Here is an 11,235-nt window from a genome sequence, read left to right as displayed (position 1 = left end):
TTCTTTCCTTTTAGGTTTGAAGTTACAATAGGTTCCTAAAATTAGTCCAGCAGAAGAAACAGGTTGCCCCAAATCCTGTGTGTACAGCAAGTGTGGACAACAGAAATAGTCATTTGAGGTGTTTCGAAAATAAACCCTTGATAGCACATTGCATACGGTGACACATTCTCGGCCTCGGGGCCGGTGGGGGCACCAGGGGCGGGGCGAGGGCCTGGGGGCGGAGAAAGTCCCCGGGCGTCGCGCGCAGCTGCAGGGATCCACGGCGTCCGCCCCGCCTCCCGGTTGTCTTTCGCGCAAGGTGGAGGCGGAGTCGCGGCCGGTGACCTGCTGCTGCCGCCGGCCGCACGGAAGACTGTGCCGCGGGTCACTCGGGTCTCCAGGAGTGGAGCAGAGGATGCAGAAGGCACCCACAGAGGCCAGACGAACTTGAGGAAGGCGGCAAGCGGCCCCGGAGGCACTTCGGAGGCGCCCTGGACTGCGAGAGGCTCGGACGCCCGCCGGCGGGTAGTGGCTGCGGAGGCTGTCGTGGCCGGGACAGCCCGCCCCAGGCCTGAACAGCGATAGGGCCTGGCACTTGAGCTTACCACAGCGAGGGTGGAGCTGCGTTGAGGTCTCTTTTCTTGGATAGACCGTGGGCTCCTGTGGCACTCTGTTTCTGAGAGGATTGGAAACCGAGCGGGATGAGGAGCAGGAGTAACTCCGGGGTCCGGCTAGATGGCTATGCTAGGCTAGTGCATCAGACCATCCTGTGCCATCAGGTAACTGGAGGGGTGTCACCTGTGAACTCGGAGGGTGTGGAGTGTGACAGCCTGGACGGAGACCCTAGGTGAACCCGTGTGTGTTGGCGGGGGGGGGGGGGGGCTGTGTGTGTGTGTGTTTTGCAGGTTCTCCCTCCCCCTAGCTGGGGAGGCTGTAAAGGACCCTGAAGAAAAGCTAGGTGTTGGGCCAGGAACAGAACCAGAGTTAGCTGTGAGTTCTGAGTCATGGCTTCTGAGCACTCCCCTGTTCCCCCCGTGCCCGAAACCACAGCTGGGTTCCAGGGGCCAGAGTTGAAAGATGCCGGGTAGATTGTTTTTTGGCACTGCCCCCCACCCCCGACCCATGCTTGAGCTCTGCCTCCTTCCCCTCCCGCTGAAGAAAAGAGGTAGGGGAAATTTTAGCCATCTTAAAACTAGACTGTTGGTGAAGATCTGAAGTACACTGTGTATATTGTTTTGTTTGTTTTTGTCTTTTTTAGGGCCATACCTGCAGCATATGGAAGTTCCCAGGCTAGGGGTTGAATTGGAACTGTAGCCACTGGCCTACACCACAGCCACAGCAAAGCAGGATCCGAGGCAAAGCTGTGACCTACACCTCACCCAATGCCAGATCTTTAACCCACTGAGCAAGGCCAGGGATCGAACTCACTTCCTCTTGGATACTAGTCTAGTCGGGTTCGTTGAGCCACGACGGGAACTCCCCATGTGTATATTGTTAATCATAATTTTTCTACTCTTTTAATGGTGATTTTTTGTTGGTAGTTCATTCTTTCTAACTGAAAAGTTAAAACACTGCCTTTCTTTTAAGAATATCCACATTTCAGATTTAAGTCTTCAGCCAGCTCTTTCCTCTTTTTTGAGATACATGCTTGCACTTAGAAGAAGAGAAGATTATAAAACTTAGGAATGAGGAACTAGAGGGAAAATCAAAGTCCCTGAGTACCCATTTGAAAGATTCTCTTTCCTCATTATTAACACCCTATGGTTACCTGCCTGTCCCTTTTTCTTGTCTTTACAGAATCCAGTGACTGGTTTGCTTCCAGCCAGCTTTGATCAGAAAGATGCCTGGGTCCGGGATAACGTGTACAGCATCTTGGCTGTATGGGGTCTGGGCCTGGCCTATAGAAAGAATGCAGACCGGGATGAGGATAAAGCAAAGGCCTATGAACTGGAGCAGGTACTCAGGATAAAAATACAAAGAGATCTGGAGCTGGAGGGAGGAGGGGCAGGAATGGAAGGAAATGTAGTCCACAGAAGCTAAGAGAAGTGTCCTTTGCCTTTTTCCCTCTTTCTTCACCTTGCTGAAATTACATTCCAAAGAGCTTTCCTGTATTGTACTGAAATTTTTTTTTTTGCAGTGAAAACTTGAAACTTGCTGATTCAGGGGGAGAGGGCACAGTCTGTTCTCTTACAGTAGAAAATCCTATCCTCAGGTCTTTGCTAAAAGTCTGTAATCCTCTTTCCAAGTAATGTATTTTGCAGTCTCCAGCATATTTATTCTTATTGCGAAGAATGTCTGGAGGCAGGTATCTACCATTTTACTTTGTTTCTGAAAATGATAGGTGGTATTTATATGAGCGTAACTGATACAAATTAGCTGACTTTCCCAACTAGACATAAATACTTTATTTGTTGACGTTTACACCTTTGGTCACTGTTTCAGAGTCTGTTGTAAGTCCACCCCACCACCACCCCACTCATGCCCACTTCACCCCATCCTTCTGGAACAAAATAAGGCTAGAGTCAGCAGATGCCTTTAAGCCAACTTTTAAGGCCCTCCCCCCGTAAAGAAGCATCCTCTATAGAACTGTTTAGACACAGGTGCTACATCTGCTTGAATGACCAAGAAAATAACATTCTGGGCTACATGGGACTCGTAATGTTGAGATACTCTGCTGTCAGTTTTAAGGTATATGTGAATTCTTTTCCACTAGTGGGAAAGATTCTCTCCACACCAGTCATTTTCTCACATGGTCTCCGTCAACTTAGACAATCTGAGCTCCATTCTTCATCTATAAATCAGAATATTGAGATTTACTTGTTTTTAAGGACAACAGCATATTATAGGGCTACAGTCCTAGGCAATAGGGAATTTTCACTGTTGTCCTCTGCAAAAGTAGGTATTTGTTATTCCCTCAAGCTATTATTGAGAGGTACTTAGGTCCACCAAAAATAATTATTGGAGTATTTGCTCTATCCCAGAAAGTACAGATCAATATTTTTTGACTTATAGAAAACATACATAACCATTGTAAGAATTTGGAAAATACAGAAGAGTGTTAAAAAAATCAATCTGTAATCCTACTGAAAAAAATCAATCCAAAATCCTAATCCTACTTTAATGTTTTGCTATTTTGACCTCAGTATTTTGTATGTTTTGTTTTGCTAGAAATTAATATTAGTGGAACAATACCCAAGATTTTATACCCAGTACAATTTAACCAATGTCTTTTTCAAAACTATTAAGAGTTAGTTTATGAAAACTCCTTATTGATCATTCTGCAGAGACGACATTTTTCCTTATGTGGTCCAGGAAGAAAGAATTTAACAGAGGAAGGGGGGGAAATGAACAAAAAATTATTCATTCTAAAATTTTAATGTTTTATCAAATGATTTTTCATGCAACACAAAAAATATATTTTCCATACCACCTCAATTATAACCTTGGAATTTCTCAAAAACATTATGGCAAGAGGAAACATCTTCAAAAAACAAACTTTCTCTGGGAATTCTAAAATTTCTATGAACTTTCATTATGAATTAAAACAGATTGTATTATTAGGTCTCATTAATTCTTTTTCTCAAAGCTGACTCAGTTAATTCAGACTATGGATCAGAAAACCATCTCTGTAATGGCCAGATAGTAAATATTTGTGGCATTGTGTGTTATGTGTGGCTTCTGCCCAACTACTCAGTTTTTCCATTGTTACACATAAGCAGCCAGAGACAATACATAAATGAATGAACATGGCTATGTTCCAATAAGTTCTATTTACAAAAACAGGTCATGAACTGGATTTATCCCCACTCTACTTGAATGGTGCTAAATTCTGGCTGTGCATTGGAATGACTTGAAAAGCTTTTAAGAAATACCTTTAACTGGACCTCACCCTAGAACAATGTAAATAAATCTCTGAAGGTGGAGCCCTGGGGCATCAATATTAAAAAACAAAAACAAAAAACTACCCAGGTAATTCTAAAGTGCAGCCAGGGATAATCACTGATCAGTGGCTAAAAATGAGCAGAGGTGAAATCAAATACAATAAATCCATAGATTAAATTCCCACCTACTGTCAACTTTCCGTTACTGTGTTGATTTTCCCAAACCATTGATTGTTAATCATTTCTACCCTTCCTTCCAACTTTCACCTAGGTTTCTCTATGAGAAATGATGTCAGAGAATTAAAGCAAATTCTGGATGAAACGGGGACAAGGGTTTAGGTGACTCTTCTACCCTAGGTTGAGAATAGAAGTATGCACATAGATGTTTTTACACATGCCCTTTCTCTTAGTCACACAAATATAGACTCACACCTATAAGAATAAATGAGCACACAAATAGAGATGGCTCTTTGGCTGCCACTAGTTCTACTTCTTCCTCAGTTTTGTTCTCCTTTTTTAGTCTCTCATCTTTTCTCATGGCTTTATTTGTTACCTTTATGAGAATGACTGACTTTCAAAGCTTCATCTTTAACTCTGACCTCACCTCAGTTTCAAACCCAGATTTTCACTTGTCTTCTGATCAGCTGCACCTGAATATCTTATGGCTTCTCAAAATCAACAGGTCTGCTGTAAATTAACTATACTTCAATAAAACTTGAAAAATGAAAAAAAGTTAAAGGGTCATGCTCACTAGACTTTATGCTTAATGTTAAATTTAATAAATGTTTTTGTCTCCATGAAAAAAAATCAACAGGTCTGCAACCCCACCTTCCCTACTAAAAACAAACAAAATGGACTACTAAACAACAGTAACTCACCAAACATCCCTTTTTTTCTTATCAGTGTCCTTATTCTACCAGTAACCTGGGCAACATTACTTAGAACATTTCCCGTAGTGGGAAGTGGGCCACTAAATAAGTTTGAAGCTATGTGAAACAGCAGATTTCTTTACTCTGTAATTTCTCAGAGTCTTTGATATACTGATGTCCACTTTGAGTTTAAGATGGAGGGTGGACTTTACAGCTTTTCCGGAATTTCCTGGACTAGTGTTCTGTAAAACAGTGTTGGAAAAGTACTGCCCTTAGGGTAATTTTTGACTTGTCCCTTTTGCCCTTTGATACATGCAGACCAAAGTGTATTAATTCCATCATTTTTCCTGAATCCATCCCCTCCTTTCTATTCCCTTCTGCCTCAATCCTAGTCTAAACCCTGATCTCTTAACACTGTTGTGAAAACAGCACTTAAAGGATGTATTTTAATTCTCAACAATCTTTCTGTATCTCTCATTTCCCTACAAGTAAAATGCAAATGTTTTCGATTGATAGACAAGACTCTTTAGGGTTTGGTCCTAGGCTGTGTTTTCAATATTATATCATGCTGGTACCTTGCATTATTCCCCCAGTTCCAACCAGGTTGGTGTCTTCATTACTTCTCTAACAGTCCCTCGATAAAAATACCTGACATTTATGTAAAGACTTTTCATGGTACTACATACTTCCCCATTAACTACTAGCATTTTATTCTCATAACACCTTGTAAATTAGATATTATTTTGCCCAACCTACAGGTGAAGGGATTGACGCAAGGAGATGAAGTTGGAATTTGGTGGTGTTATGACTACGACCTGGGTCTTACCACCTCACATTCAACCTTTTTGAATTTTTCCTCCCTCCTCCATGAAAGCCATGGACATTCCCATCTCCAAATCGTTTTGTGAGCTATTCCTTCCACCTGTGAAGCCTGGCCCCAGTCACTTTTTCTGTGGTTCCTCTCCTCATCCTCCTCTCAATTTTTCAGTGATAGCTTCTTTCTCAGGACTACTTCCTTAGAACTTCTAGATGACTTATTGTCTATGCCATCCAACATGTTCAGTTTTTCATTTAGCAGACTTTGTGTAATTGTCATGTGCCAGGCTCTGTAACAGATATAAAAAATAAAATGGGTTGGAGTTCCCGTCGTGGCTCAGTGATTAACTAATCCGACCAGGAACCATGAGGTTGCAGGTTCAATCCCTGGCCTCACAGAGTAGGTTAAGGATCCAGTGTTGCCGTGAGCTGTGGTGTAGGTTGCAGACACAGCTTGGATCCCGTGTTGCTGTGGCTCTGGAGGAGGCCGGTAGCTACAGCTCCGATTAGACCCCTAGCCTGGGAACCTACATATGCCAGGGGTGCAGCCCTAGAAAAGGCAAAAAGACCAAAAGAAAAAAAAAGGAAAAATGTTTATATTTAAACCTCAACTTTTTATTTTTGAAAGTTTTAATTTTATAGAAAAGTTATAGGAATAGTAAAATAAACATATTTGCATGTACCCTTTATCTAAATTCACTAATTGTTAACATTTTGTCATATTTGTACCCTCCCCCTTTATAAACATGCATGTACACAAAGGTACACAATTTGGGGGGTAAGCCATTTGAGAGTTACTTGCACATATGGAATATATATATATATATACAGTTTGCTTAGTACATTGACTTAAAAGTCTATTTCTTAATCCAGTCTCTGCCTCTTAAGGAGTTTATAGTCTGATGGGGGAGACAAATATGTAAATAGTTATAATATATTAGGACAGATACGATAGATACTATACATAAGAGATAAGTACAGAGTTCTGTGGGAACACACGGGCAGGAAAGTCTAATTTCCCTTGAACAAGACAAAGAAGTGTTCACAGAGGAGTAGAGTTTTAAAGGATAATCAGAAATTGTTAAGAATACTGTATTTGTAGCTTAGTTTAAAAAAAAAAAACACGTCTCTCCTGTCTCCCTTTTCTTTATATTTTACAAAGTCTGATAGAGTGCTTTGCATATTTTAGATGCTCATATGTATCTGACTGTATATATAGCTGGAGAGAGAAACAGATTAATACTTACATTGGTATGGTTATATATAAGTAAGTATATATCCTTATATAGTCAGTTCACAAACACATAGATCCATATCCTCAAAAAAAAAATAAGGTAGGTTAGAAGAGGGGTGTGGTTAGAATCCCTGGTGTATGAATAAACATGTATAATTAATTAATGCCAACTAGTGCACCTTAATTAGGAAGTAGGCAGTTTGGGGGAATACAAAGTACAGATACTTCCTCTCATTCTTAGCTTTCTGTGCTTCCTATTTATTTTATCCTGAGTTGGAAGTTGGAACTTGAGGACAGAAATGGCTGACGATGGCCATTCCAGGAGGACAAAAGTGGGTGGCATGCAGAACCCCTCCACTGCATCCATGATTCCCCAGGTTTTCTGTTCAAGTAAGGAAAATGTAGATGGTAGTAGCAGGGCTGGATGGTAAAGAGAGTTAAAAGGATGTGGGCGTATGTGGTCACATGTAGAGCAGAATTTACAATTGAATAAAGTTGCCCCACAAAATAAGGAGGTTGTATTTACTGTTGTCTATAACAGTATATTAAAGGATAGTTTCATTCATTGGGGGTCAAAGTTATAATAAATGTTTTCCTATAGGGATTGTAGTCAGTTTTAGTACTTTATTATAACAAATGCTTCATGATTTAAAAGGTAACAAGGTCATGCACTGCCTCTTCATGTTCTGTCTCTCTCATTTCTTCCCCTGATCTATAAGGGAAAGGGGCCATTTATAGACAGAAATTACTCAAGGAAGGGAACTCTTCCAAGGGAACACTTTATTTTTCCCTCAGTAAAAGATGTCATAAATAATTGAAGCATAATTGAATAGATACTTATCTTTGTTGTGTCTACTACTTGTAGTACCATTTGAATATTTTGAAGGAATAACAGAATGATGTAGCTTCCAAGTAGATTCGTTTTCAGAGATGTCCTGAAGCCACCTCTGAGCCAGCATTCCCTGAAGTAACCTGGTTGTATTTCTTCTGGGCTATGAAACAGAAAACTTAGAGAAATAGAGAAGCTGTTTGGTGCTATATTCTTCCAAAACATATTGCCTACCCATGACACTGTTGATGGGCCCTTCTACCATCACGTAGTATAACAGGTATATTTATAACTATACTATAGTTAAATAGACTTACTATATTATTAGTATATTATTATACTATTATAGTATAACAATATAGTAATAATATAAATAAATATGATTATAATTAAATATGATTATTACTATATTTTATTATACCAACTAATATAGTATATAATTGGTAGTCAGAATTTTGGAGTGTTATGACTAGAAAATGAACTACTTTAGAAATTGCTAGGCCCTAGTAAGAGAAATAGTGATGACTTGAGACTTAAGTTTGTGGCTTTTTTTTTTTTTTTTTTCAGGGAAAGGGGGTTGAGTTGCACTAATAGTTCCTCTTTATAGTTATTCTGAATTGAAGTTCATTTATTCTTTAGGGAGAATGTCCTGATAAATATTTCTGTGGCCTCTTGAAGATAAGCCTTGGCTAGTTTAGCAAAATAAAAGCGATGGCTTTTCTAGGATATAGGATATATTTTAAATATCCTCATAGCTTTATGATTTTTGAGCTGACTTGCCCCCTTTTCCCCCCAGGTGAAATGTCCTCTAATAGAATGGTTAACTGAGTTTTTTACATAAATCTGTTGGAGCTTGGATTTTTTTTTAACTTGAAGTAGTCACCAACTGCAACTTTTAGTTCCACTTTTAGCTGCAATCTGCTCTTCTGTGTACCTATAAAGTAAATGCCATGTAAATAGGAACCAAGGATAAGGTTACTTGTTCTCAAAAGGTCATGTACCAACTGCTGTTGCTGAGTAAGTGTTCCTGCATCTAGGAATGTTTATAACAGCTTGTTTCCATTTATTTCTGCAGAGTGTAGTGAAGCTGATGAGGGGACTGCTGCACTGCATGATCAGACAGGTATGGCATTGTTAACAGCACCCTCTCCAATAAAAGCACATGGTAATAGTAGCCCTACCCCTTAAGGAACAGTTATAGCTTATTTTTTTTCAATTTCACAAATACTAATTTTAGAAAATTTGTAGGATCGAGGGCGTGAAATATCACTCATGCTCTCACCACTCATTTACCACTGAAGTATTACTTTCCGGTCTTTTTTCCCCCATAAATGACTTTTTAATATACTTCATCATTACTGTACATGCAATTATGTATATTGACTAAAAGATAATACAGGTCTATAAGTTCTCATCTGAAACCCTGAGACCAGATAAATTTTATAATTCAGAATTTTTCAGATTTTAAAAGGCAGTACAGTGCCTATATCATATATTTCGTTGTACTTTCAGCAACTCCAGAATAGCACTCTATCATCAAAAACATTCATCTCTCTATAGGAAAACATGAATTTTGACAGTATAAATAAAATGTGCAGATAGCCCCCTGTCTGAATCAGGTATAGAACTTAGGGGAAATGAATTTTGGTATAAAACTTAAGGGGAAAAAAAAACTTTTGGAAGTGTTTTAGATTTTAGCGTTGGAGATAAGGGGCCAAGGGCTTATATCTCCTAACATTGATTTGGATTTTCATGATCTTGAATGAAGCTGATCATCCTTTCTTCTTCTGTTAATTGCCTGTTAGGTCTTTTGCCTCTTTTTCTTTTGGGCTGTCTCTCTTGCCTATTTGAGTAGTTCCTTTCCATGATGGATATTAATCCTTTGTCACATGTATTACCAATATTTTTTAGCAATCTCTAGTTTATCTTTTGAGCTTATTTATGATATTTTTTCCATTCAAAAATGTTTAACTTTAAAAAAGTATTTTACTTTTATCCTGGGGGACCTTTACACATGTTATGCACATTGACTCTGAACTGATTTTCTTGAGCCCAAGATTACATTTTATTAGAAGGAGTAATCAAGGCCCAGATCCATAAAGAGACCATCCCAAGGCACATGACAAGTCTAAAGTAAAAGGAAATCAACTCCAAACTTCTGCATTTTATCAATGATTTCCCTACTGGGCTATCTCACAGTCATCATTTTTTTCCTTCTTTGTTGCTTTTTGCTTTTTTTTTTTTTTGTATTTTAGATATTTGCATTTTCTACCTTACCAAATAGGTTTAAAGTCACTAATTTCTTGAACCATATTTAAATGTATGATAGTTACCAGCAGATACATACATATCAAATTAAAGTTTCAGGAAATAAGTCTTTCGTTTTTCCCTTGCACAGTGTTTCCTTTCTGACTTGGTTTCAGCTTTCTTTCATATCTTTTCTTTGTCACCCATGGGTCTCTCCCCAGCTCTTTCATTACTCCTTCAAAATATATCCTCTTATTCTAAGTTCCCTTAAAAATTATACATCTGTTTCATGAACAATTGTACCTATTTTTTTTACAAGTCAATTATCTCTTACTAAGCTGGTCTCACTCAACCTCTCTGATTTTCATTTTTTATCTACAAAGTGGCAAAACAGTCATCTGAAGAGTGAATGAGAGGTAATGAGTAGGAAATAGCTGGTTTTGACTGGTATTATTTTCTCATTAAATTGCTTAAATTGAAAAATAGCAATAGCACACTTTCCTAATTGTATTAATGTAGAGAGAAAGATAAAATGCATTTTAAGTATTCACAGTTGCCTGCGGACCAAATGTAATGATGTACATTAGAGTACTACTGAAGTATAGTGTATGGGTTGATTTTTCTGCATAGCTTTCTTTTCCTTTTTTTTTTTTTCCAGGTGGATAAAGTAGAATCCTTCAAGTATAGTCAGAGTACCAAGGATAGCCTCCATGCCAAGTACAACACCAAAACCTGTGCCACTGTGGTGGGTGATGACCAGTGGGGACACCTGCAGTTGGATGCTACCTCTGTGTACCTGCTCTTCTTAGCACAAATGACTGCCTCAGGTCAGTATAAGGACAGCAGTACTGGGAACCGCTGCACCGTGGAGCACTTGCCCTGGCACATGTGGCTCCCTCAGAGGTGTTGGCCAGAAAACAACATAACTGGTTACATTGCTCAAAGATACATATTGGAAACATAATATTTTGCAAATTTTATGCAGAAAAACGACTCTCTAAGGTGTAGTTAGTATTCTTTCACGTTGAGAAACAAATCTGAGTGCTTGGAATAAGGTAAATACTATTTTATCAAGCCTTTGAGGAATAAATTGAGTTAATATATATGTTTAATTGAGAACCAGGAAATCTGGAGTAGATTTTCTTTAGACAAGTATTTTATTAATCCTCAGATATTGTAAGATAGGAAAAAAGGGCTAGGGTTTATTGCTTGTTCTCATAGTATGCACTGACAAGCCTGTAGTTAGTATTAACATCACCTACTTTATACTACTTTTATGACTATATTATAAACAAGGTGTCTGTTTATAGGCTTCTAAATTATATTAAGGGAATTAACTTAGGAATAAGAATTCAATTTATTATTGAATAACACATCTTT

At 38.8% G+C, this 11,235-nt stretch overlaps 1 protein-coding gene across 9 annotated transcripts in view; it reads left to right on the top strand.

Moving 5' to 3' along the window:
- Positions 252-11,235, top strand: part of PHKA1 (phosphorylase kinase regulatory subunit alpha 1) — a 127,120-nt gene continuing 116,136 nt past the window's right edge. For 5 of the 9 annotated variants that reach the window (XM_021080696.1, XM_021080693.1, XM_021080691.1 and 2 more), the window contains exons 1-4: positions 274-758; positions 1,777-1,935; positions 8,684-8,731; positions 10,514-10,682. In XM_021080696.1, the coding sequence (XP_020936355.1) occupies positions 681-758; positions 1,777-1,935; positions 8,684-8,731; positions 10,514-10,682 (454 nt within the window). In that variant the 5' untranslated portion in view covers positions 274-680. Of the gene's footprint in view, positions 759-1,776; positions 1,936-8,683; positions 8,732-10,513; positions 10,683-11,235 lie in introns of all 9 variants that reach the window. The other 4 variants (XM_021080697.1, XM_021080694.1, XM_021080698.1 and 1 more) reach the window with 3 other exon arrangements.

The sequence above is a fragment of the Sus scrofa genome, chromosome X (genome assembly GCF_000003025.6).
Source record: "Sus scrofa isolate TJ Tabasco breed Duroc chromosome X, Sscrofa11.1, whole genome shotgun sequence".
Classification (NCBI taxonomy): Eukaryota; Metazoa; Chordata; class Mammalia; order Artiodactyla; family Suidae; genus Sus; species Sus scrofa.
This window is presented reverse-complemented; position numbering and strand designations above follow the sequence as displayed.